This window comes from Xyrauchen texanus, chromosome 18, assembly GCF_025860055.1.
Source record: "Xyrauchen texanus isolate HMW12.3.18 chromosome 18, RBS_HiC_50CHRs, whole genome shotgun sequence".
NCBI lineage: Eukaryota > Metazoa > Chordata > Actinopteri > Cypriniformes > Catostomidae > Xyrauchen > Xyrauchen texanus.
In genome coordinates, this window is record NC_068293.1 from 37,368,464 (window position 1) to 37,392,586 (window position 24,123).

The 24,123-nt window shown below is 39.9% G+C and overlaps 1 protein-coding gene across 2 annotated transcripts in view; it reads right to left on the reverse strand.

Moving 5' to 3' along the window:
- LOC127658683 (thrombin inhibitor hemalin-like) overlaps positions 1-24,123 on the reverse strand; it is a 36,753-nt gene that overhangs the window by 7,313 nt on the left and 5,317 nt on the right. For both annotated transcript variants that reach the window (XM_052148110.1, XM_052148109.1), the window contains exon 2: positions 3,709-3,912. In XM_052148110.1, coding sequence (XP_052004070.1) covers positions 3,709-3,912 — 204 coding nt within the window. The remainder of the gene's footprint in view (positions 1-3,708; positions 3,913-24,123) is intronic.

A 24,123-nucleotide genomic window follows, 5' to 3' on the forward strand; every position in this document is an offset into this window, starting at 1 on the left:
AGCTGCAAATTAATGCTAATTAAGCTTCGCAAATGACTACTCACATACAGCTGTGATCAAAAATGATTTCAAGTTCAAAAGGACACTTAATAAATGGAATGAAATGCAAGTGAATCTAAATGCTGCAAATGGATTATGTTACTTGAAATATTTGAGGTTAATATGTACCCTCTTCTAGCATTACAAAGTGTGGATGGGGTGCATCTAATAAACAAACATTTACTGAAATTAGTCATTCAAAGGTGCTAACAGTCTCTTGGGTGCTACTTAGGCTGGGAGATTGTGTTTTATTGGTATCCTATAGTGTTCCTAACGGCTTGTTTTCCACTGACTCACAAGGACAGGACTGTTTACGATTTGCCATTATGAATTTAAAGGAGAAATGTGCCAATTCTGTGTCAGTAGCGTATTTTTCAATGCTAAAATATACCAGTTTAATATGCAGAGATAACTATGTAGCAATCCATTTGTAGGTTGAAAAAACAAAAACAAACCTCACTGAAAGTGTACTGACCATTTGACTCACTAGAGGGAGACAGATAACGCTTGTTCTCCACTATCAGTGATTTATTATTAACATTTTGTACTTGCGCTTAGGGATTCCCTTCGAACCCGATCTTTAAAAAATATGTCCTTTACAGCATATGTCAAAAGGGTTCAAGTGTTTCCTCTATTGTTGGGGGGTGGGGGGGCACAGAAATTAGAAACTGACTTGGCAGAGCTGAAAATAATCAGGGACATGTGGTGAAGATACCAGAAGAAATGAATCCAAAAACAGCAGTCAGTTTCCTTTTCTCCCACCATGGGGGATCTTTGGCACTCGTTCACAAGCTTTTCTGAGTGCTCATGTCCTTGGAGGTGTTTGTCCAAAAAAGCTGCAAAGTTAAAATTGTTCCTACTCTGTGGCTTGTTTAGCAGTCACATGGCCAAGTCTGTTTTGTGATTATTGTTATTATGGTGACCTCTACTGGGAGGCTATAGAGTTTAGACTTAGCAGGGGCCTGTCAAATTCACAATGACCCTTGCCGGAATTTGTAATGAGATATGACTCACCCAATCAAAGTGCTGTAAATAATCCAATGTGGCCTGGCTTTACTGCACATTTGTCCTCTTTTTAATTGGAAAACGCCCAAGGATTCTTAATGTGTCTTGCAGAAATAATCAGATTGTTTCAATTATATATTTCATCTTTCTGGACAGAACCCTTTCTAGTCTGATTGTGTTTTACAGCCATGAATTTGATTCTGTTTCCTTGAGTAATTTCAGTTTTTTCTTTTCTATTAAAATTTAAACTCAATTTTGCAAATAAGATGAAAATGTTTTTTTTGAAGGCTACTTTTTTTGAAGGCTACAAAATCATGTAGAGGTCTTTAATAAAGGGTACGTGACCCATAAGAGGTTTGCGGCAGTACTGCAGGGGGTCTTCCAATTATTGTTTAATCTGAATCTATTTATTTGATACAAATAAGAATTAAACAAAAAAATTATATTAAGTTAACTTCAACCAAACTAGAGGGACAGTTCAGTCATGATAAACCTCAGAATGTTTTTGCATGTAAATATAGGAATTACGTATTGATAGGATATTGGTCTTGGTGGGCTAGATCTGCTACGCTGATGCTGCTGCTGCAGAGCAAGTATGAAGACTTACTACTGCTAGATTATACACATACATACAGTGTTTTGTGGACATGCTGCTGCTACTGCACAATTAGACAAAATTCAAGACCTGCTGCATCGAGCATACATGATATTCTGCTGCACAAATAGACATTACAGAAAATCCACATGTAGCAGATCTAGACAAGTAGTGCAAGTGGCAAGAGTCCTTCCTATGTTTTTATACTTGTTCTTATTCTTGCTTATTTATATTTTACAAGCATATCAATTTATCCACATTTATGTATTCAACTCATACTTTCAATCTCTGCCTTTGTATATGGTTTATGTGTGTTCAAAAGTTCCTGTGAGAAACTGAGAAACTGCGTGAGACCAAGGATATACATTTTACTTTCAATATATGAGCTTGTCCTTTTAACCTGATGAGGATTCAAAGCTGGATGCAGAGAGAGCTAAATTTATAGTTGTTATGTTTTAATCAGTTTACAGATGCATATCTGTGAACACAGGATGTCTCTTAGACAATTTAAATTGAGATCATGAACCTTGTGAACTTGACATTTAGCCACAGCTTTCACACCTCAATAGGTCAGAACAATATGTCCTGACACCTTGAGTTAACAACTTCAACCCGTGCCAAACTCGCTGTACCAAATAAGGAAGTATTTTTTGGCACAGTCTCAAGAGGGTATAAAGACCTTCCCTAAACTTTGATTGTCAGACTGACATCTCAACCCTCCAGCTCTTTGCATCTGATCTCCAACTTTGAGGCCTCATCTTGACTCTCTGTACTTTTTTACATTTATTTACTTAGTTCATTAGACAAAGACAAGACTTTGTATTATTAGTTTAATTTCAGAACTTAGTCCTTGGATATATCCTCAAGATATATCTACTAAACATTTTATAATCAAATATATATTTTTCTGTTATATTATATTTATTCTCATGATTTCATATTTTATTAATTTTATTAATTTCTGTAAAATAAAATGTGTTATTCCTTCTACAAATCATCAGATTTATTGAAGTCATTTCCATCTCACTGCATCAACAAGTGAAACTGGGGTGGAGGAGGGTTTCAGAGAATAATTCTAGCAGCTCACTGCAGAAAAACTAGCTTATCTAAAAAACTGAGCCATTTAAATGTTTGACATAGAAAGAGATGCAAGTTGATTGGCTACCTGATTACAAGTCAAAGGACCAAGTCGATTGGCTGACATGTCACATATGAGTGAGGCGTTTGGCTAAAAGATAACCTATCAGCTTGCACCACATAGAGTTTCATGGCTGAACGTTTGGTCATTTTGGCCCAAAATGAAAATTCTACAAATTTTATTATCACCTTCATGTTTTTCCACACCTGTATGACATTCTTCTGCAGAACACAAAAGGAGATGTTGGACAGAATGTAAGGGGCTGATGGCCCCAGTCACCATTTAATTTCATTGCACCTTTTTTTATACAATGAAACTGAACATTCTTCTTGGCACATCCTTTTGTGTTCCATGGAAAGGAAGTCATACATTTTTGTAACAACATGAGGGAGAGTTTTCATGTTTGGTTGAAATGTTTACAATAATTGTCTAAATATTTTATTGTCCCTCCCACAATAAAATTAAGTCAAATTAAAATGTAACATATCGTCTAGATAAAAGATAGCACTTAATACATGTATTCAACAATGTTATAATGAAAGTTTGTGTCCTTAATAATTTCATTATGCAGAAACCATTTAATAAAAGCCTTCCAGCACTTAGGGTAACATATTATTGTACATTATTGCATCAATCTATATTAGCAATCTTTGCTTTCATTAGAAGCTATGATTCACTTCCAGAATGTTGTTTTGTAGTCTGTGTGGAATACAGTCATGACAGATGACTCTATGTCAGGCTATCCAATATAATGAGTGAAAATGCAATTGGAGGTACACAAAGAACTTCCAAATTTTATATTTCTTGAATCTAAAGGTTATTTTAAACAAGTTCTGACACATTTTCTATTTGTTGAGGACAAACATTGATATTTGTATTATTTTTGTTTATATGTCATCAAAGAGCACAAGTAAGGTACAAATTGCCGTACCTTTCACAATACACATTTCCTCACACTCCTGCAGGGTCTTGAAATTGTTTTCATTGCCTTGACAACCTCCATATTCAAAGAGCTCACAGCGACCTGTGTCAATGTCAAAGTAGAACCTGTACTTGATTGCCTTGCAAGGTCCTTCGTCTTTCTTCAGGGCACATGAGTGATGAAAGATGTTGAGTTCAGACCTAACTCCATCTGCTGTAGGTGGAAGGAAGCCAGACGTTAAAATTCATAAAACTCAGTGAGGTCATTTTTAGCCATCTGTAAGCTCTCACTTAAGGGTGAAAGTGCTTTCGGGCATGATCTGAAATTAACTGCCTTTAATAGATCCAACACATTTGCTTAAAGACATTTTGTTGACATGAAGGACTGTAGATATTAGGGATATCACAGCTTAGCACTTGATGTTTTTTTAACACTTGCTTAAATCAGACTGATCCACCTACACCATTCCACTCTTAGGCCAACGAGGATGATAAAAATGCTCTTACTTGATAAACTATGACAGTTTAAATCAAACATTTTCCTGTTTTGCCCAGAAATAGACACTTAACCCCTACCAAGAGGGAATCATAATAAAGCAATAAGCCACATGAGGCTGCATTAAAGTGATTTTACCACAGTTAAAGGGTGCTGTTAGACACAAAATGAAGCTTTTACAAAAGAATGTTAACAGCACTATGATACAATACACCAATAATGTTCATTAAAGAGTCAAATGTATTATTATTACTTATCAGAATATCAGTTAGTGAAGGCTTTGATTTGACCGTCATGACAATTGCAGTGGCCTCAAAACTAACGCATAGAAATGAATAATTTCATTTCTATGTGTCCGAGAACGTGTATATCTGTCCGAGAACATGTATATCTTCAGAATGAATCTCAAATTCGGCTTGTCAAATCAGAATTTAGATTCAGAATTATTCGTTTTACAATAAACTGCTCTAAGACAAAGGCATGCTGAGTAAACTGATCTCTCGGTGTTCCTTCCTGCTCACACAAAAAGGACTGAATCAGTGCCACAAACTAACAGATGGTCTTGGACTTGAGTGACAGCATCCTGCTGGCAGTTGAATCACTTACACTTTCACATCCTGATGTTCATCTCCCTTAGGCTTGGCCCTACTGCTCTCCAGCCAGTCTAAAATACTTCTCAATACTCCCCTTAGGTGGTAGAGGGCTATTGATCAAATTATTCCTTGTGCATATGCCCAAAGCACTAATCTACAGCCCTAGCCTACTTCTTTCCTTCAAGGGTTTGCCATTGCATGCCATTCAAGGCACCGAAATGTAAATGTATAATAATAATAAACTTTATTTTACAGAGTGCGTTTAAAAGCAGCTTCTCAAAGTGCTGTACACAAAATAAGAATTACATAGCACAATAAAAAAGAATTAAAGTAGACATCAGCAAGCAAATGCTTGCTTAAAATAAATGTCTTAACTTGAGTTTTAAAAATGTTATAAATCTGAGCTTCCCTATGAAGAGAGTTCCAAAGTGTAGGAGCATAGACAGAAAAAGTCACCGATAAATTTTAAGCAGGTTTGGGGAACAGTCAACAATTTAGACTGTGAGGAGCGCAGTCTACAATTTGGGGTGTAAGGGATTAACATTGCAGCTAAATAATGAGGAGCCAAGCCATATAATGCTTTGTATGTCAGTATCATACATTTAAAACCACACAGAAACTGACCCGGAGCCAGTGCAAGTACTCCAATACAGGAGTAATATGATTGCATGTGCTGGTGCCAGTCAGGATCCTGGCAGCAGAGTTTTGTTGGAGCTTATTGAGTGTGGATTTAGAAACTCCAGCTAAAAGTGTGTTACGGTAATCTATCCGAAAGACAACAAATGAGTTTATCAGCTTTTCATAGGGTGCAATCTTGCTATATTTCTGAGGTGAAAAAAGGATGCTTTAACAGCACTCTGTACAAAAGAATCAAATGTAAGACTGGTATCAAAAATTACTCCAAGATTCCTCATTTTACTTTGAGTCTCAAAAACCGACAACCAACAAACAGACACTTTGATAATTTGATGATGGGAACCTATAAGCATAACTTCCATTTTACCGCTATTCAGGCCAAGAAAATTATTATTCATCCATGTATTTATCTCAGAAATACAGTCAGAAAGTCAGATAATGGAGGCCGAGCGATCGCAGCAGATGCCCAAGTGGAGATAAATAAATATTGAAAAGTAAAGGGCTTAAAACTGAGCCCTGAGGAACACCAGTGAGTACATAACAAATGTCAAACCTGTAACCACCCATATAAATAATCTGGGAACAGTCATTAAAATAAGATTTAAACCAGTTTAAAACTATCCCCGACACACCAAAAACACTTTTCAAGGTGGGTAAGTAAAAGACCATGATCAACAGTATCGAAGGCAAGATCAAGAAGAATGAGAATGGAAGTTGCTCCAGAATAAGAAGCCATCAACAAGTCACTGGTGACTTTGACCAAAGCCATTTCAGTACTGTGAAATTTACGAAAACCTGACTGAAGGCGTTCAAAAAGGTTATTAATTGTAAGATGATTACACAATTGAGAGGCAACAACACGCTCAAGTATTTTAATTATATATTATCAGTTGAATTACATTATCAGTATTGCAGACACACAAGCAAAACAAAAGTCTTTTTGGCCTATGGGAAATGCATCAGACGCAACTCCTATAGGTTTTTCACTGATGGATCTAGAATATATTACTTTTAGATCAACATATTGATCCAGAATTGACCTGTTCCTGTAGCGCAACTAAAAAAGCATGGCACTAGCAATGCCAAGGTCATGGGTTCAGTTCTCAAGGGAAAATATATAGGCTAGTAAAATGCCTTGCCACCACCCTCACCTGTCAATAAACCACTGTGCTGAACCAAGAGTTTAAAATTTGCCTGTTACGCACTGCTTTAAAAGGAAATAACTGTCTGATCTGAACATTTGAAAAAGCAGACAAAGCACGAGAACTTTCTGGATCTTCCTCAACATGTCTGATATCAACAGAAGCACACCCATCTGGAGCACTCCACTAAAACAGATAATTTTTGATCTTTGAGAAACAGTGCGGCAGTTCTTTCACACTTTCTTTGTCTTTTCTGACTTTATTGCCCTGTTATAATATGAATCCTCGAAATCTGAACACAAGTGTTCACAGGACATGCATTTAAGTGACCAGGAGTAAACAGTGTTATATCTCGACTCTTTTGATTGCAGACTTTGGACAAAGTCCATTTCAAGGCAAGTCAGTCAGCTTAGTGGCCATCATGGGAATCCTCCTGGGCAACTATTTTGTGATACAAGTGGCATGAAAGTACAGCTCCTGTCTATTTCAATAGGAAAAGACCGAAATCTTCAAAACGGTAGGTCAAGATTATGAACAAAGAACATATTTCAAATCAGCAATCAAATCTGGCAACAATGGTATAATACATTGACCTACTTTTTCTCTGATCACGTTTAAAAATGCTAATTTCCAGGCTCGACAAACTAATGCCCATGCACGCCTTGACAGGCGATATCTGTATTTAAAAGGTGATTGGCTCTTTTACCCCTAAGCCACCATATGCGATGATCCAATTTCTAGCTTTTAATTTAATACAAGTGCTCCATCTCAGGCTAAATAGTCTTTGTTTTGGTATCTTGGCAAATCTGAGCACAGTACTATGAGATATTGTTGGGATCTCTTCTGAAGCTCTAGATGATACACATGTGAGATTACTGGGGTATTTTTCTCAAGAGAAACTTAATCAAAAGGATCCATTGTCTGTTCTAATTATTCTTTGTTTAATTTCATTGCTATCTTGGAGAAACAATTTATCCAGCTACGTACTAACATCCAACATAATAACATCTTGTTGTTCTCTTCTCCATATTGATACACACAACAGCTGTTTAATGCAACAAGCTTTTGCAGCTGTGTGCCAATCAATTCTTTAAAACATACCACTTTAAAACGTGCAACCTTTTGAGTATCAAAAAAGGTTTATTCAAGCCAGCAGTTGGACCAGTAGAGTTCCAAAACAAGTCATGTCTGCAATGGAAATAATTGATGGAAATAACATATCAGGCTGTTAAAATTTCAACTGCCAGCTGCTTTTTTTCACCAAGCTGGAATGTTCTGCACTGCTTGACTCCAGCTTCAACACACCTCAATTTGGATAGTGGTTAGACTATCCAAATCTGGTGCTTTGCCAAGCTCATTGCTAATGCAGTGCTTGGGCAGGTTGCCCCATGTCGAGACTCAGCCCTTGCTTGCTTGTATATATACCCATCAAGAATGCAAGGTGTTGATTTTATTGCAAACTGGAATTCAGCACATTGGTCACTATCTCAAAAGAGTAGAACATTTAGGAACACTTAATCTCATAAAGGATCATTATAATACATGTTTAAGGGAAACTGTACTTAAAAATAAAAGTCTGTCATCAATAACATACTCACCCTTGCAAACCTGCATGACATTCTTTCTTGTGTGGAATGCTAAAAGAAGGAGATATATCCTCAGACACCATTCATTTTCATTGTAAAAAAAAAAGAGAGATACTGAAATTAAATGGTGACTGAGGCTAACATTCCTTAACATATCCTCTTGTGTTCTACGGAAGAAAGAAAGTCATACAGGTTTGGTGCAATTTGAGGTTGAGTAAATTATGACTTACCTATTTTTGGCTGAACTATCCCTTTAATATCTTTGTTACTGTCAACGTATCATGTTTACTTAAGGTTTGTTCTTAGTTGCTTGAGCAACAGTGCAGTGAATAATACTGCCAACCGTGGATTGAACTGTAACAGATTAAAGGGTGATGAGTGGCACATTACAGTATTAGACATTTGTAAATTAGTAACGAGTGAGTCAGTTTTAAATGCACCCCCTTTTCATTATATGGCATCTTACGAGCTATCCTCTTCCTTGTTTTGTTGATTGGTTCAGGGTGTTGTTAAAGGAAGAAAGGCTTGTACCAAAGGCATGGTCTGACTCATAGCCAGAGGGTATGATTCTACCAGTCTGAGTAATGCTTCCATTTATCTGATTCAATCAGCAATAGATAGATTCCAGAGTCCAAGGGCACAGTAACTTGGCCATACCAATATACATTACATTATGCGTGCACACACACACACACACACACACACACACACACACACACACACACACACACACACATATATATAGTTGAAGTCAGAAGTTTACATATAGCCAAAACGTGCTGACATTTAATCGTAGAAAATATGCCCTGTCTTAGGTCAGATAGGATCACTGCTTTAGTTTAAGAATGTGAAATGTCAGAACAATAGTAGAGAGAATTATTTATTTCAGCTTTTATGTCTTTCATAACATTACCAGTGGGTCAGAAGTTTACATACGCTTTGCTAGTATTTGGTAGCATTGCCTAAATTGTTTAAATTTGGTCAAACACTTTGCGTAGCCTTCCACAAGCTTCTCACAATAAGCTGCTGGAAGTTTGGCCCATTCCTCCAGACATAACTGGTGTAAATGCGTCAGGTTTGTAGGCCTCCTTGCTCACACATGCTTTTTCAGTTCTGCCAACAAATTTTCTTTCAGACTGAGGTCAGGGCTTTGTGATGGCCCCTCCAAAACCTTGACTTTGTTGTCCTTAAGCCATTTTGCCACAACTTTGGAGAAATACTTGGGGACATTGTCCATTTGGAAGACCCATTTGCTACAGAGCTTTAACTTCCTGGCTAATGTCTTGAGATGTTGCTTCAATATAGCCACATACGTTTCCTTTCTCATGATGCCATCTATTCTGTGAAGTGCACCAGTCCCTCCTGCAGCAAAGCACCCCCACAACATGACGCTGCCACCCCTATGCTTCGTGATTGGGTGGAATGGTTTTCTTTGGCTTGCAAGCCTCACCCTCTTTCTATCAAACATAATGATGGTCATTATGGCCAAAGAGTAAAATGTTTGTCTCATCAGACCAGAGAAAATGTCTAAAAAAAGTAAGATATTTGTCCCCATGTGCACTTGCAAATGGTAGTCTGGCTTTTTATGGTGGTTTTGGAGCAGTGGCTTCTTCCTTACTGAGCATCCTTTCAGGTTATGTCAATATAGGACTCATTTTAATGTGGATATAGATACTTGTCTACCTGTTTCCTCCAGCATCTTCACAAGGACCTTTGTTGTTGTTCTGTGATTGATTTGCACTTTTCGCACCAAACTACGTTCATCTCTAGGAGACAGAATGAATATCCTTTCTGAGCTGTATGATGGCTACGTGGTTCTGTGGTATTTATATTTGCGTACTATTGTTTGTACAGATGAATATGGTACCTTAAGTAATTAATTTAGTCACAAAAGAATTCCCATAATTCCATTTTTGTTATTCCATAGTTTAGAAAAAATAATAAAGAATGAGTATGTGACCCCAAACTTTTGAATGGCAGTATATATATACTTAATGAAAGTATATATACACACTGAATTCTGTACTCTAAGATTCAGGTTGGTACTGTTTTGGCCATACTTACATTGACATAAGTATTCAGACCCTTAACTCAGTACTTTGTTGAAGCACCTTTGGCAGTGATTACAGTCTCAAGACTTTTGGGGTATTGCACTCATGGATTTGGGAATTTTCTGCCATTCTTATCTGCAGATCCTCTCAAGCTCTGTCAGTTTGGATGGGGTCCATTGGTGGACAGCCATTTTCATGTCTCTTCAGAGATGTTCAATTGGGTTCAAGTTCAGCCTCTGGCAGGGCCACTCAAGGACATCCACAGATTTGTCCCTAAGCCACTCTTGCATTATCTTGGCTGTGTGCTTAGGGTCATTGTCCTGTTGGAAGGTGAACCTTTGGACCAATCTGAGGTCCTGATTGCTCTGGACCAGGTTTTCATTAAGTATACAGTATATCTGCATTTGCAGTGTTGAGCTTTCCCTGACCAGTCCTCCTATCCCTTCCACTTAAAACACAGCATGATGCTACCACCATCATGCTGTTGGGATGGTGTTGCGCAGCTGATGTGCGGTGCCTGGTTTCCTCCAGACATGACACTTGGAATTGAGGCCAAACAAGTGAAGTAAAATGTATTTGTATAGCGCTTTCCACAACAGCCGTTGTTTCAAAGCAGCTGTATATTAAACTGTTCTATAACAGAAAATAAATAAATATAATGCCAATATTAGTTATGTTTATAACTATTAGTGGTTAAAATTAGTAAACTAAGTAAGTGTTGTGGGTCAATGGTTATACAAAATTATTTTGTATGAACTATAAGTTTTAGTGATAAATTCTTTGAAGTCATCCCAAATTAACTGAGGAAATACACGTAGATTCATTGTTCTTTGATTTTGGCCAATGAAGACTTTTGTTAGTGGTTAATTAATTTTCTAGGTAGCTCTTTTTTATTAAGAAAGTGCCCTTCTTTTACCAAGCTGATATACAGTAGGTATGCATTGGAGGCTTATGGCAGATAATTTTGGTGAACTCCATCCTAAGCCCATGCTTTGAACAGTGGCTCATGAAGAATTCCATGTCTTTGAGTTTGCATCAGTTGCAAAAACTGTTCAATCTTTGTTTCATCAGACCAGAGAATCTTGTTTTTCAGAGTCTAAGAATCCTTTAGGTGCTTTTTTGCAAATTCCAAGTGGGCTTTCATGTGTCTTGCACTGAGGAGAGGCTTCCGTCTGGCCACACTGCCATAAAGCCCAGATCGGTGGAGTGTTGCATTGAAGGTTGTCCTTCTGCCAGTTTATCCCTTCTCCACACATGATCTCTGGAGCTCAACCAGAGTGACCATCGGGTCCTTGATCACCTCTCTTACCAAGGCCCTTCTCCCCGATTGCTCAGTTTGGCCAGGTGGCCAGCTCTAGGAAGAGTCCTGGTTGTTCCAAACTTCTTCCATTAAATAATTATTTAGGCCATTGTGCTCTTGGGAACCTTCAATGCAGCCAATTTTTTTTGTAGCCTTCCCCAGATCTGAGCCTTGACACAATCCTGTCATGGCTTGGTTTTTGCTCTGATATGCATTTTCTGCTGTGAGGCCTTATTAGACATATGTGTGCCTTCCGAATCATGTCCAATCAATTAAATTTGCCACAGGTGGACTCCAAAATTGTAGACACAACTCAAAGATGATCTAGAGAAATGGGATGCAGCTGAGCTAAATTTCAAGTGTCATTGCAAAGGGTCTGAAAACTTATGTTAATGTGATTTTTTCAGTTTTTTTTTTGTTTCCGTTTTTTATCTTTAATATATTTGCAAAGTTATCTAAAATCTTTAGATTTTTTGGCTTTATCATTATGGGGTATGGAATGTAGATTGATATGATTTTATTTGTATTATTATTTTAAAGCATTTTAGCATAAGGCAAAATATTAAGGAGTCTGAATACTTTATAAATGCACTGTGTATGTATATATATATATATATATATACACGATATATACTGCATTGTATAGTATACACACACACATATGTTAAATACATTGCCTGAGCTTGACCAGAGCTTATTTCTGAAAGTCTGGTTAACTTTTTACATTTCCTTAAATTAACAATTAACATGGGTGTTTTGATTAGTTTATCTAGAGGTTAGACTGATAAAGTGCACTGACTTATTGTCTACCCAGCACAGGTCCCGCATTGGTCAAATCGATGCACTACACAGAACTCCATGAGGAGTTGGTGCCTTATGCAGACTGCATAATATGTGTATAGGAAGCAGCAGTACTGACCCAGCATATGTTGTGTTTTGTGTGTGTGCTTTAAGACAAGATACATTGTGGTTTGGATGCTGGTTTGCTGGCTGATGGTTATGATATATGGTAACTCTGTTCTAGGATCAACATATTTTATTGGTCCTGGAACAACATTCCTGTCAAAGAAACATACCTTATCCCCCAACCCTAACCATAAACTACCCCTACTATGAGGCCAATAAAAGGTTGTTAAGAATGGTAACTCAGCTGTAAACTTTTCTCTAGCCCTTTTCCCTTGCCATACAATCTGAATGGTTCAGAGGAATGTTGTTCCAGGGCCAACAAGGATGTTAATCCTGGAATATGTCTTACTTGGCCACATTACAGTCACCCACAGGATTCTGGTGTACTGGCTGACCCACATCATCAGCTAAGTATTACTGTTAAACAGCATAAACTAGTGCCAAAGCTCTTTATCTGCACTAACTGCAAAAAACAGTAATGGCCAGTATGGAATCTTTTAAGCAGGGCAGTTTTCTTTCATTTCACTGTTTTCAGGTGTCTAGACTCGATCAAGTTCTAAAAGTAATTTGCCAGTGTCATTGCAGACCATCTTTATCTACAAAATCCTCCACTCCTTAAATGGCCTCGGTATTTTTGACACATAAAAATCCCTGATAGGTCAGAACGTATTTATTCTACTACCTTTCAGTGATAAAAGAAATGGATGACCTAGTAAACAATGTAGTATTGGATCCCAACAAACTCTTTTGGGACTGAAAATCCGTCTCTCTGTCACCTCATGCAATTATCTGAGGTCTGCGGTTCAGAGCTCACTGAAGCAAAAACTCCCGTACACCCCAATTAATCATCCTCAGGCCCACAGGTGACTGCATGAGAGGATTCTGGCTCTTTAAATGAGTGTGTGGCCGCCAGTCTGTTGGACCATATGGAGCTCCTGATGTGGACATACGTTAAACATAAGGCTGAGAGGAGAAAGATAGCCCAAAGCATCATGTGTAATGATATAAGCTCTCACTTAGAGATAACTTTTTATGGAATGGCAAGTTAACTGCCTAAGGTAAAAAGTATTAACTGGTTTCTCACTATCTCTCCCTGCAAGCTGCAGTAAGTCTCAACACAATACAGAAAGTAGGAATTGATAGGAAGGCCATTGATCTCCTACTAACCACAATGATGCACCATAAGGTAAACTGTGTGCAGGCAGGCGTACATGTAGGGAAAATACATCAGCATGGTTGCTGGATGTGTAGGGGCCTCCTATTAAATAATGATTTGTATCCTACAAGATCATGTAAATGCCGCTGATTGCTTGTTTAATGCTTAAAACCTCTGAGGAATTAACAAACAGACTGACGAATTGTAAGGTATTTCTTCTTACATATTGCTATTGTTATTGTCCTAATTACCAAAAGCTATTTGAGGTCATTTGATTATTCCTTAGCCACATTCAATTCAGATTTATTACTCTCCAAGATAAATATTACTGACCTGAGGGTCTAGACTTTGAGAGGGGTCTTGTTAAAATTGAAGCATCAACTTTGTCTCAAAATAGAAGCATATTTTCTGCTCCTTAAAGAATTATAGCCTATACAAGCAGAATCCTAATTTGCGCCATTTGCAAAACACTATGTATTAATGTATTAAACTCTATGTACTAAATGTACTGATTTTAAGGATTGGAAATAAGATACAAAATGAAATCCAGTGTGGTCACCAGAAAATTCTTAAAAAAAAATAAAAAAAGGTTCATGCAGTAATCACTAACGACTGTGATTTTGCATCCTGCTCAAGGCAGAGAAAAGTAAATGGTGCCATGTGATGCTGTTTATGTGCCGCTTCGACCAACTTCTGATGTGGTTTTTGCTTAGGGACTTGCTATTGGCTGTTGTGTTTACATAAGTAATGAGGTCAGTCTGTGCAGGTTTTGGGTCAGTTTGGGTGTGTTATTCATTAACATTTAAAAGTAATAATTAAAAGTATAGTTATGTTTAAGTTCTGTTCAATGTTAATCATATCGTTTTATTTTATAACAAGAGATGCTCTTTTTATTTACCATGGGTGAGAATGGAGTTCCTTGTTCAAGGCTATTTAAATCTTTCTCACAACATTGTTTCCTATTGCTATTGTGCATAATAGTGCCTATCATTGGTAGGAACCTACATCCTTGCCAGGTCATTCCAATCTGGCTTGTGCTTGCATAATTAAATAATGTATGTGGCATACTTGTCTTAACATTGGTTGTGACATTTCTGATTTTCTGAAAGTTGGTCGGGACATCAAGTATCTATCGATCCCAACCTATGGTGTGCAGAGTTAACGGTCTTGTTAACCACAAAATAAATATAGCCAATATTTGGCTATATTTATATATATTTTCTCAGAATAAACTTCAGATGCTCACAGCTGCAGGCATACAAACATACTAGCACAAACCAGCCTAAATCAGCACAAAGTAAATTAGAGGACATTTGCACTTCAACACAATGACCTTCAAAATCTCTTTAATAACTGGTCCTTCCAGAAGTGATTAACTGAATTCAGCATGGAAGAAAAATATTTTCCCCCAGCAAAATAGGGGCAACATTCTCCAGTTTAATAACACGAGAAAAATATGCCAGCCAAACTTACATATATTTTTTTATCTCACTACAGCATGCAATGTAGCTTACTTTTCTGGTTTCATCCTGCTATGTATAAAGACTGATCAAAGTCGAATTTTAAGAAGAATAAATAGGATAATACATTTTGCACGAGTTAAATGTTTTTTTTTTTTTTTTGCTACAAACTAATATTGACTTGAATCTGATATGTTTTGCATGCAAAAGCAAATCATTTTTAAAACTATTCGATCATGCTACAGTTAAAAGTCAGAAGTTTACATATACCTTAGACAAAGATTTTCACAAATCCTGACATTTAATCATAGAAAACATTCCCTGTCATTTAGGATCACAACTTTATTTTAACAATGTGAAATGTCAGAACAAAAGTAGAGAGAATTATTTATTTCAGCTTTAATTTATTTCACATTCTCATTGGGTAAGAAGTATAAATAAGCTTTGTTAGTATATGGTAGCATTGCCTTTAAATTGTTTAACATTGGTCAAATGTTTTGTGTAGCCTTCCACAAGCTTCTCACAGTAAGTTGCTGGAATTGTGTCCCATTCCTCCAGACAGAACTGGGGTAACGTAGTCAGGTTTGTAGGCCTTTTTGCTTGCACATGCTTTTTCACAAATTTCACAAAATTAGATTTAGGTCAGGGCTTTGTAATGGCCACTCCAATTCCTTGACTTTGTTGTCCTTAAGCCATTTTGCCACAATGCTTGGGGTCATTGTCCATTTGGAAGACCCATTTGTGACCAAGCTTTAACTTCATGGATGATATCTTGAGATGCTGCTTCAATATATCCACATACATTTCCTTCCTCATGATGCCATCTATTTTGTGAAGTGAACCAGTCCCTCCTGCAGCAAAGCACCCCCACAATATGATACAGCCACCCCCATACTTCACAGTTGGGATGGTGTACTTCAGGCTTGCAAGCCTCACCCTTTTTCCTCCAAACATAACAATGGTCATTATGACCAAACAGTTACATTTTTGTTTCATCAGACCAGAGAAAGGTTCTTCAAAAAGTAAGATCTTTGTCCCCATGTTAACTTGTAAATGGTAGTCTGGCTTTTTATGGCAGTTTTGGAGCAGTGGCTTCTTCCTTACTGAGCAGCCTTTTCATGTTTCATGTAGATATAGGACTCATTTTACTGTAGATATATAATTCTCATTTACCTGTTTCCTCCAGCATCTTCACAAGGTCATTTGTTGTTGTTCTGTGATTGATTTGCACTTGTCGCACCAAACTATGTTCATCTCTAGGAGACAGAATGTGTCTCCTTCCTGAGTGGTATGATGGCTGCGTGATCCCGTGGTATTTATACTTGTGTACTATTGTTTGTACAGATGAACGTGGTGCCTTCAGGTATTTTGAAATTGCTTCCAAGGATGAACCAGATTTGTGGAGGTCCACAATTATTCTTCTAATTTTCCCATGATGTCAAGCAAAGAGGCACAGAGGAAGGCCTTGAAATACATCCACAGGAACACCTCCAATTGACTCCAATTAGCCTATCAGAAGATAATTGGCTAAATGCCTAAAGGCTTGACAACATTTTCTGGAATTTTTCAAGCTGCTTAAAGGCACAGTTAACTTAGTGTATGTACATTTCTGGCCCACTGGAATTAGGATATAGTCAATTAAAAGTGAAACAGTCTGTCTGTAAACAATTGTTGGAAACATTACTCATGTCATGCACAAAGTAGATGTCCTAAACGACTTGCACAAACTATTGTTTGCTAATATGAAATCTGTGGAGTGGTTAAAAAACGAGTTTAAATGTAATGTAAACTTCAACTGTATATTGCTATAAATAACATAAACAGCCCTGAGGGTATTTGCAGTCAGTTTGTCTTTATGTGATCTCAGCTCTAATAAATGTACTTAAGATCTGACAAGGAAACAAAGAGCAATGCCAGAGCATGCCTCGACTCAACCCTGCTGCTTAGCTGGTTTGTTATAAAAGCCAACCACTGATGTCATCACACTTGTCACTGTGACACTTTTCACGTATGGCATACACGATGACTTGATGAGTCTAGCTGAACTGCTGATTAAATCTCACATTGCAATGTATATGTCACGATTCCCTTGTTGTCTGCCCTGTGTTTCACTAGTCTTTGTCAAAAACTCCAATTCCCATGATTCCCGGCCCTCATCACTGCCAGCCCTATGTCATTGTTCTCACCTGATTGTCGTTTGTTATCATCATGTCTCCTGTGTATTTAAACCCTGCTGTTTCTCCATTCCCTTGTCGAACGTTGATGTTTGTGGATGCTTGTTTGTAGATGTTTGAACGTGTATGTTGATATTATCCGTGCTCTCCGTAAATGTTAATCCTGCCTGTGTACCCATTGTATGTCTTTCTTGTTTTTGTTTTATTTTCCCATCGTGGATATTTCCTTTGTTCCTGTTTTGTCTGTTTTCCCTTTGTTTAATAAAACCACCGCATTTAGATCCTCACCCCTCGTCTGCCTTCACCTACATTCGTAACAGTATATACCTACACAAGGATATGGATCTTGAGTTCAGTAGTTTGTAAGTTAATGTAATCCTGCATTGAGGATAGTGTAAACATGTGTGGCTTGCAGACCCTGGCGAAGGGGGCTCGAGGCTCGAGACTCGACAGAACTTGAATACCCCCCAAAACGGGACAGCGAGCTGTTGTCTACGGAGCCTTTTGTGTTTAAGAAGATATGAAATATTTTATTATACCCCCCAATGAGCATGAAACGATTAAATGAATTTGGGGGGTGAGGGTTGAGCAATTGCTGAGTCCTGTGTGAGGTGGGCAGAGGTGCCAAAACGTTATAGAACAAGCGGGGCCACTAGTGGAGGCAGCCTCGCACTAGGGTCTGGTCGGGGATAGGAAACCTGGATGTGAAGGATAGGTAGAGATGAAGAATAAAAATAGGCTAAAGCAACGAAGAGACAGTGGCTGTTGTGGCAGCATGGAAATGAGCTCTGCGAGAGCTGAGAAGCACTGAAGTGATCAGTGTTGTTATGCCCGAATGTGGGGGCTGCGGATAGAGGTATGAATCCTAGCCACCCAGACTGACCTTAAGTCTCCTTCCAGGCTCGGTTGGTTCGACGGATGGGTCAGTACAACAACCCCCAGGAATCGAATGGGGGCCCTCGCTGCATTCGAATGGGGGAGTCCTCCAAGCTTTGAACAGCAGTGCCCACAATAAAAGTAAACGTGAAAAGATCACACAGCGGATAGAGGTATGAATCCTAGCCACCCAGACTGACCTTAAGTCTCCTTCCAGGCTTGGTTGGTTCGACGGATGGGTCAGTACAACAACCCCCAGGAATCGAATGGGGGCCCTCGCTGCATTCGAATGGGGGAGTCCTCCAAGCTTTGAACAGCAGTGCCCACAATAAAAGTAAACGTGAAAAGATCACACAGCGCTCAGATGGGAGAACCCTCACTGCGGTTCGAACAAGAGAGTCCTTGATGAGATTGTGCTGGAATCTACCAATATCGCCTTGAGCGAAGGCATGAATCAGAACTGGCCTAAGCCCCTCTTCTGGACAAATAGGTCCCTCACTGCATTCGAACGGGGGAGTCCTCACTGCTCTTTGAATGGGGGGAGCCACGACAGATATTTCTTATTTATATCTGACGGTGTTACATTAAGCATTATTAGTTCAAAAGACTTAAACTTAAATCATGTCCTCTGTAGCAACACCTCCTCCTTGACCCTTAAGACAAAGCTCATGTTTATAACAATATCTTGGGGGGAGTAGATTCATTTAAACTAATATATTAATCTGATTTAGCAGGTTTCAGTCAAACAAACCATATACAAACTATGATATGTAATAATTTCATTTACAATTAGTGCTTTTGTTGAAAGAGATCTAATGTTTAGTATCCCTAACTTTATTTATAACTTTATTTTTTCAAGTTGGACCTTAATAAAAAATGTCCTTAATGATTTAGTGAGAGGTTTGTCTTTGGTAGTTCTGGAAACAGACATAGTCTCGATATGATATCTAGGTGATACAGCCTCTATGTGTTGTAGTTTATGTGACTAAGAACTAAATGCCGTTCCAGTGGCTGAGAAATGTTAACCATAGCTGTAAGTCTGCCTGGCTTGCTTGGTCCAGGACTACAATGTAATATAAGGAGTGAATGGAAGAGGCTAGAGAGAGGATATGTGAGATGAATGGGCAGCATTGGGAAATGATGTGCATGGCAAAGATTAGATGGCCGAGGAGGGAGAGGAGACCACACTTTGAACAACTTGGGTTTGACAGGATGTTTGGAGTTATTGAAATAATCCTATCAATCTTTTATTCTGGTAGAGAAGAAATAAATGTAGCTGTATCAAGTTGGATGCCTAGAAATTAGATGGAAGTGGATGGACTGGTAGTTTTCTCTTGTGCTATAGAAATTCCCAAGTTGGAGAGCACCTTTGTAACTACAGTGAGATGGAGAGCTGGGGGGAATTGTAAGGCGAGATGGTGAGGAAATCTTTGAGCATATGAATGAGGTAAGACACAGAATGTTTATTAGACAAAATCCAGCAGATTGCTTCTTATAGAATGTCGAATACCTTGGAGCTGCTTTTGCAGCCAAAAGTGAGGCGGACAGCAGAGTAAAATTTTTCATTCCAGCGGACACCGAAGAGGTGCCAGAAATCGGGGAGCAGGGGCATGATTTTGAATGCCAAAGTAAGGTTGACTTTAGCAAGCCATGCCTCCCTGCATAATTTTTAATAATACAAATTCCTTGATCGACATTGTGAAAGCGGAGATAGTATTCATCAATGGAGATGAGATTATTGATACTCGGATGTGGCCCTTCATTCAAATCACTGAAATTATTGCATATTTATTTGCCTGCAGAAAAGCTCACCACTCTGCCTTTGTAGTCTTTGATGGAAGAATCTGACGGGTTGCTGCTGGGTTTAGTAACGTAGTTAGTCGGTTTGTTTGCTGTGGTGATGGGTTGAGGGTGTGTGATTGTAGGGCAAGTAGTGGTTTGGTGTTCGGTCGACCTGCAGACAGCACATGAAATGACATGCATCCCAGGAACACTCTATTATGTATATCTAAATCTAGTGCTCCCCAGTACTGGCAATGATTCCATTGCGCTACTCTATCTGCACATTTAGCTGAAAAAAGCTTGTGATACATGAAAAAAATGAGTAGGAGGGAGATAGTTCAGTGATGATGGATAGATAATTGTTAAGCTTGCGCCACGGCCGAAGGCGATACAAAACTCGGCGAAGGTAAGCGTGTGAGAAACGCCGCAGGAACAATTTTTAGATTAACTGAGAACTCGCCGCAGTCTATGGTTCTGACTGTATTCTTGTGAGAAATTGTTGAAAGAAGAGAGGTCAGTGTCAGCACGTACTAGAATTTGAGAGCGTAGGTGGTTGGAGACTGGCTGGGGTTCTGTAACAGTGGCATTTGTGGGAATAGCGAGAGGTATGTCTGTTTGAAATATAAATGTGGGTTGGCGAGATGAGAAATTGGGATTAGCTGGGAAAGGATTCGGGACAGGAATCGCTTGCTGAGGCAGCCATGCGCAAGGAATGTTTCCGGAGTAGGAGAGATTAGAATGAAAGATTGGAGGGGGATTATGTGAAGAGGGGAATGGGTCTGGGTCTTTGTTCTCAAGCGGAGACATTCTCATGCGGTAATCTGCTCCAGTGACCCATGGATAAGAAGTAGAGGGAAGGATGTTGGCAGGAGGAATAAATTGTGTAGAAAAAACAGATGGTGTGCTTGCTGCATGTAGGGAGATAGGATTGTTGAGAAATCTGATATTGAGTAGAGATTTGCCATAGCTTGGAGAGGGAGGCAAAGGGAGTTCAGCGGTGGAGGGGATGGTGACACGTGCTCCATGATTTACCTTGGGGTAAATATTACTGCTGGAGTTGGGTGTCTGTGAAAGGATTCCCGGGATTTCCGCAGATTTTTGGTTGAGGGCTGCCGATTTAGAGCATTTAGCGGGTGGAGATGAAGTTGGAGGAGCAGGTGAATCGCTTCGTTTAAAGGCAACAAGCAGATCATAGAGCTGAGCTTTGTCTTAATCTGTTGATGGTCCACATGGCTCTACTGGTGATGGAATGGCAATCGGACGTGGAAGAGGCATTAGATTAGGAGGTATGTGAAGCTCTAGAAGGAGGGGGAGAAGAAGTAATCTGGCGGCGGTGTCTGGGAGATGAGGTATTCGAGCGTGAAGCTTGGTGGCCTTGATTCGCTGTTGGAAATTGAGGAACAGTGTTTGGAGAAGCAGAGATTATCCTGGGTTCGACAAGCTGTTGTGGGGAGTCCGGAATGATGAGAATTCTTAATTGGAAGGAAACAGTTCAAGTTCAAGAGACATCTTCGAGTATGGGTGGGGCATAATGCCGGAAGACTCAATGTCACGTAGAGGTAAGGAGCTGTTAATATACGCTTACTCTGGCAGTGTGATTGGTTGGATTCAATTAACTTGCTCCTCCCGAACCTTGTTAAATGAAACTCTATTAGGAGTTCAGGACTCAGAGTAAGGATTTTTTTTCTGTTTGGGCCAGTAGTTCAGATGTTTACTTGCCCTGCCAACATTTTAACTGACAAATAAATACAAATTGTTTGTAGCAACATATTTTCATTATGACTGTCAATTGAATGTGTTAATATAATGTGGTTTTAAATTAAACTGTAGAAAAAATAATGCATAAAAACATTTACTCAATTAATCATGCCTTCTGACCAGTACATAAATTTCCATTTTGAAAATACATACAGTATTTTCTAGCCATCTGAGCAATTCAAGCCAGTAGATGTAACTTCATTTTTTTATGAGCCACGTCAGAAGGGGGCAGTCAGCGCACCTCAGCAAACCTTACAAGCAGTGCAGCCACAGTATGAGAGGTGATCACATCACACAGTATGGGTTTTTGACAGCTGGATGAAGCACAACAGAATATAGGGATCTCGAGATGCGATTTTCAAAGTTTCAACTACTTCAACTTGTCACAATGTCCTAAAAATGCAACATTTAAGACACTGAAAACCAGTGAGATGCTTCAAAAGTGTCCATCAGATGCATATGTCCATAGACCAACAATTATAAATAGTGCAGAGAGAACGTAAGAAGATCTCTGTATGAACAGAATAGATTGATCAACTGCAATTCAAAATTGATTGCTGTCGACTGTAGGCTTTTGTTCAATGATATAGGAATAAAACAATAGTGTACATTGACTTCTAAAGCCACTTTTTGTATTGTCTAATCAATGCTTTCCTCACCTGACACAATTATGAATTAATATATTTGAGCTATTATGCATTATTTATATTGAATTATCTTTAGTTGTGGGCTTTCTCAGCAAATATTGATTATATGCCATTAATTGGATCAATTAATCGGCATGTCATGTAATTAATTAAAAAAAAAGAATAGTTTGACAGCCATAATCAGAAAAAAATTGTAACCCGACACACACACACACACACACACACACACACAAGTAGAGACAGTCACAATGATGAAAAAAACTGCTTTATTATAAATAAAAGCAGGCGAAGGTACAAACAAGGGGCAAATCCAGTGAAGAGTAGTCGTGGGAAGCGTAGGGTCAAAAGCCGGGGAATCAAAGATATAAACAAGGGATCTGAAGGACAGGGAAAACAGTTAACAACTAGGGACAAGTGGGAACAGGAGACAGGGGAACAAGTTGGCAAGCTAAGAGGTAATCAAACAGTAGGGAGGTCAAAACTAGACGAGACTAGCAGGGCAACGATACGGGGAACTAAATACAATAACCAACGGGATTCAAACGGAGGGATAGTGTATTTATAGGGGCGAGTGCAGGTGTAGACAATGACAGGTGACGAGACGAGTGCAGGTGTAACTAATGTGTGGGGACAAGAAGCGCGTGAGTGCAGGTGTAAACAATGTGTGAAGATAGGAAGCGCGTGAGTGCAAGTGGTCATAATGTTCAGGCTGATTGAGGCGAGTGTGCCAGAGGGAGGAGATATTTTACGAACAAGAGAGCCCGGGGAAGCATAGTGGGCGTGAGGGCTCGAGCGAGCAATGCGAGCGTCCGAACTCGAAGGGGGCGGAACGAGCGAGTAAGCACAAGGGAGTGTGCGTGTGTGAGAAGGGAGATAGTGTGCGTGTGTGAGGAAGCGGAGATGGGGCAGAGGAACGGGGTTCGTGACAGTACTCCCCCCTCTGAATAGGACGGCTCCTGACGGCCGCGCTCGGCTGCGAGGAGCGCAAGGGGACAGAACGAGCGTGTGAGCTCGAGGGGACAGAACGAGCGTGTGAGCTCGAGGGGAACAGAACGAGCGTGTGAGCTCGCGGGGAACAGAACGAGCGTGTGATCTCGCGGGGAACAGAACGAGAGTGTGATCTCGCGGGGAACAGAACGAGAGTGTGATCTCGCGGGGAACAGAACGAGCGTGTGAGCTCGCGGGGGGCAGAAGGCACAAAAGGGAAATGAAACAGTCCATGGGGGTCAATGGGCAGTTCAAGACAAGGTCAGGGGGAACATAGTGGACAGGCGGGTGGTCGGGAGGTCTAGGGGGCAGCCATAGGGCAGAGACTGGGTCAGGAGGTCTGGAAGGCGACTGGAGGACAGGGACTAGGTCCGGGGGTCTGGAAGGTAACCACCGGACAGGGATAGGGTCCGGAGGCCAGGGAAGAGGCCACAGGACAGGTAGAGGGTCAGGAAGTCCGGGCTGAGCCGTGAAAGGCGGAGCCATCAGAGGTGGCACCGTAGGTGGCTCTGGAGGTGGGGTCCTGGAAGGCTCCGGAGGTGGGGCCGACGGAGGCTTTAGGGGCGAAGGCCTGGAAGGCTCTGGAGGTGGAGCCGACGGAGGCTTTAGGGGCGAAGGCCTGGAAGGCTCTGGAGGTGGAGCCGAAGGAGGCTTTAGAGGCGAAGGCCTGGAAGGCTCTGGAGGTGGAGCCAAGGGGGGCTTTAGGGGCGAAGGCCTGGAAGGCTCAGGAAGTGGAGCCCATGGAAGTGGCGCCGTAGGAGGCTCCAGAGGTGAAGCCCTGGAAGGCTCTGGAGGCAGAGCCGAGGGAGGTGACGCCGTGGGAGGTGGCGCCGTAGAAGGCTCCATGAGTGAAGCCCTGGTAGGCTCTGGAGGCA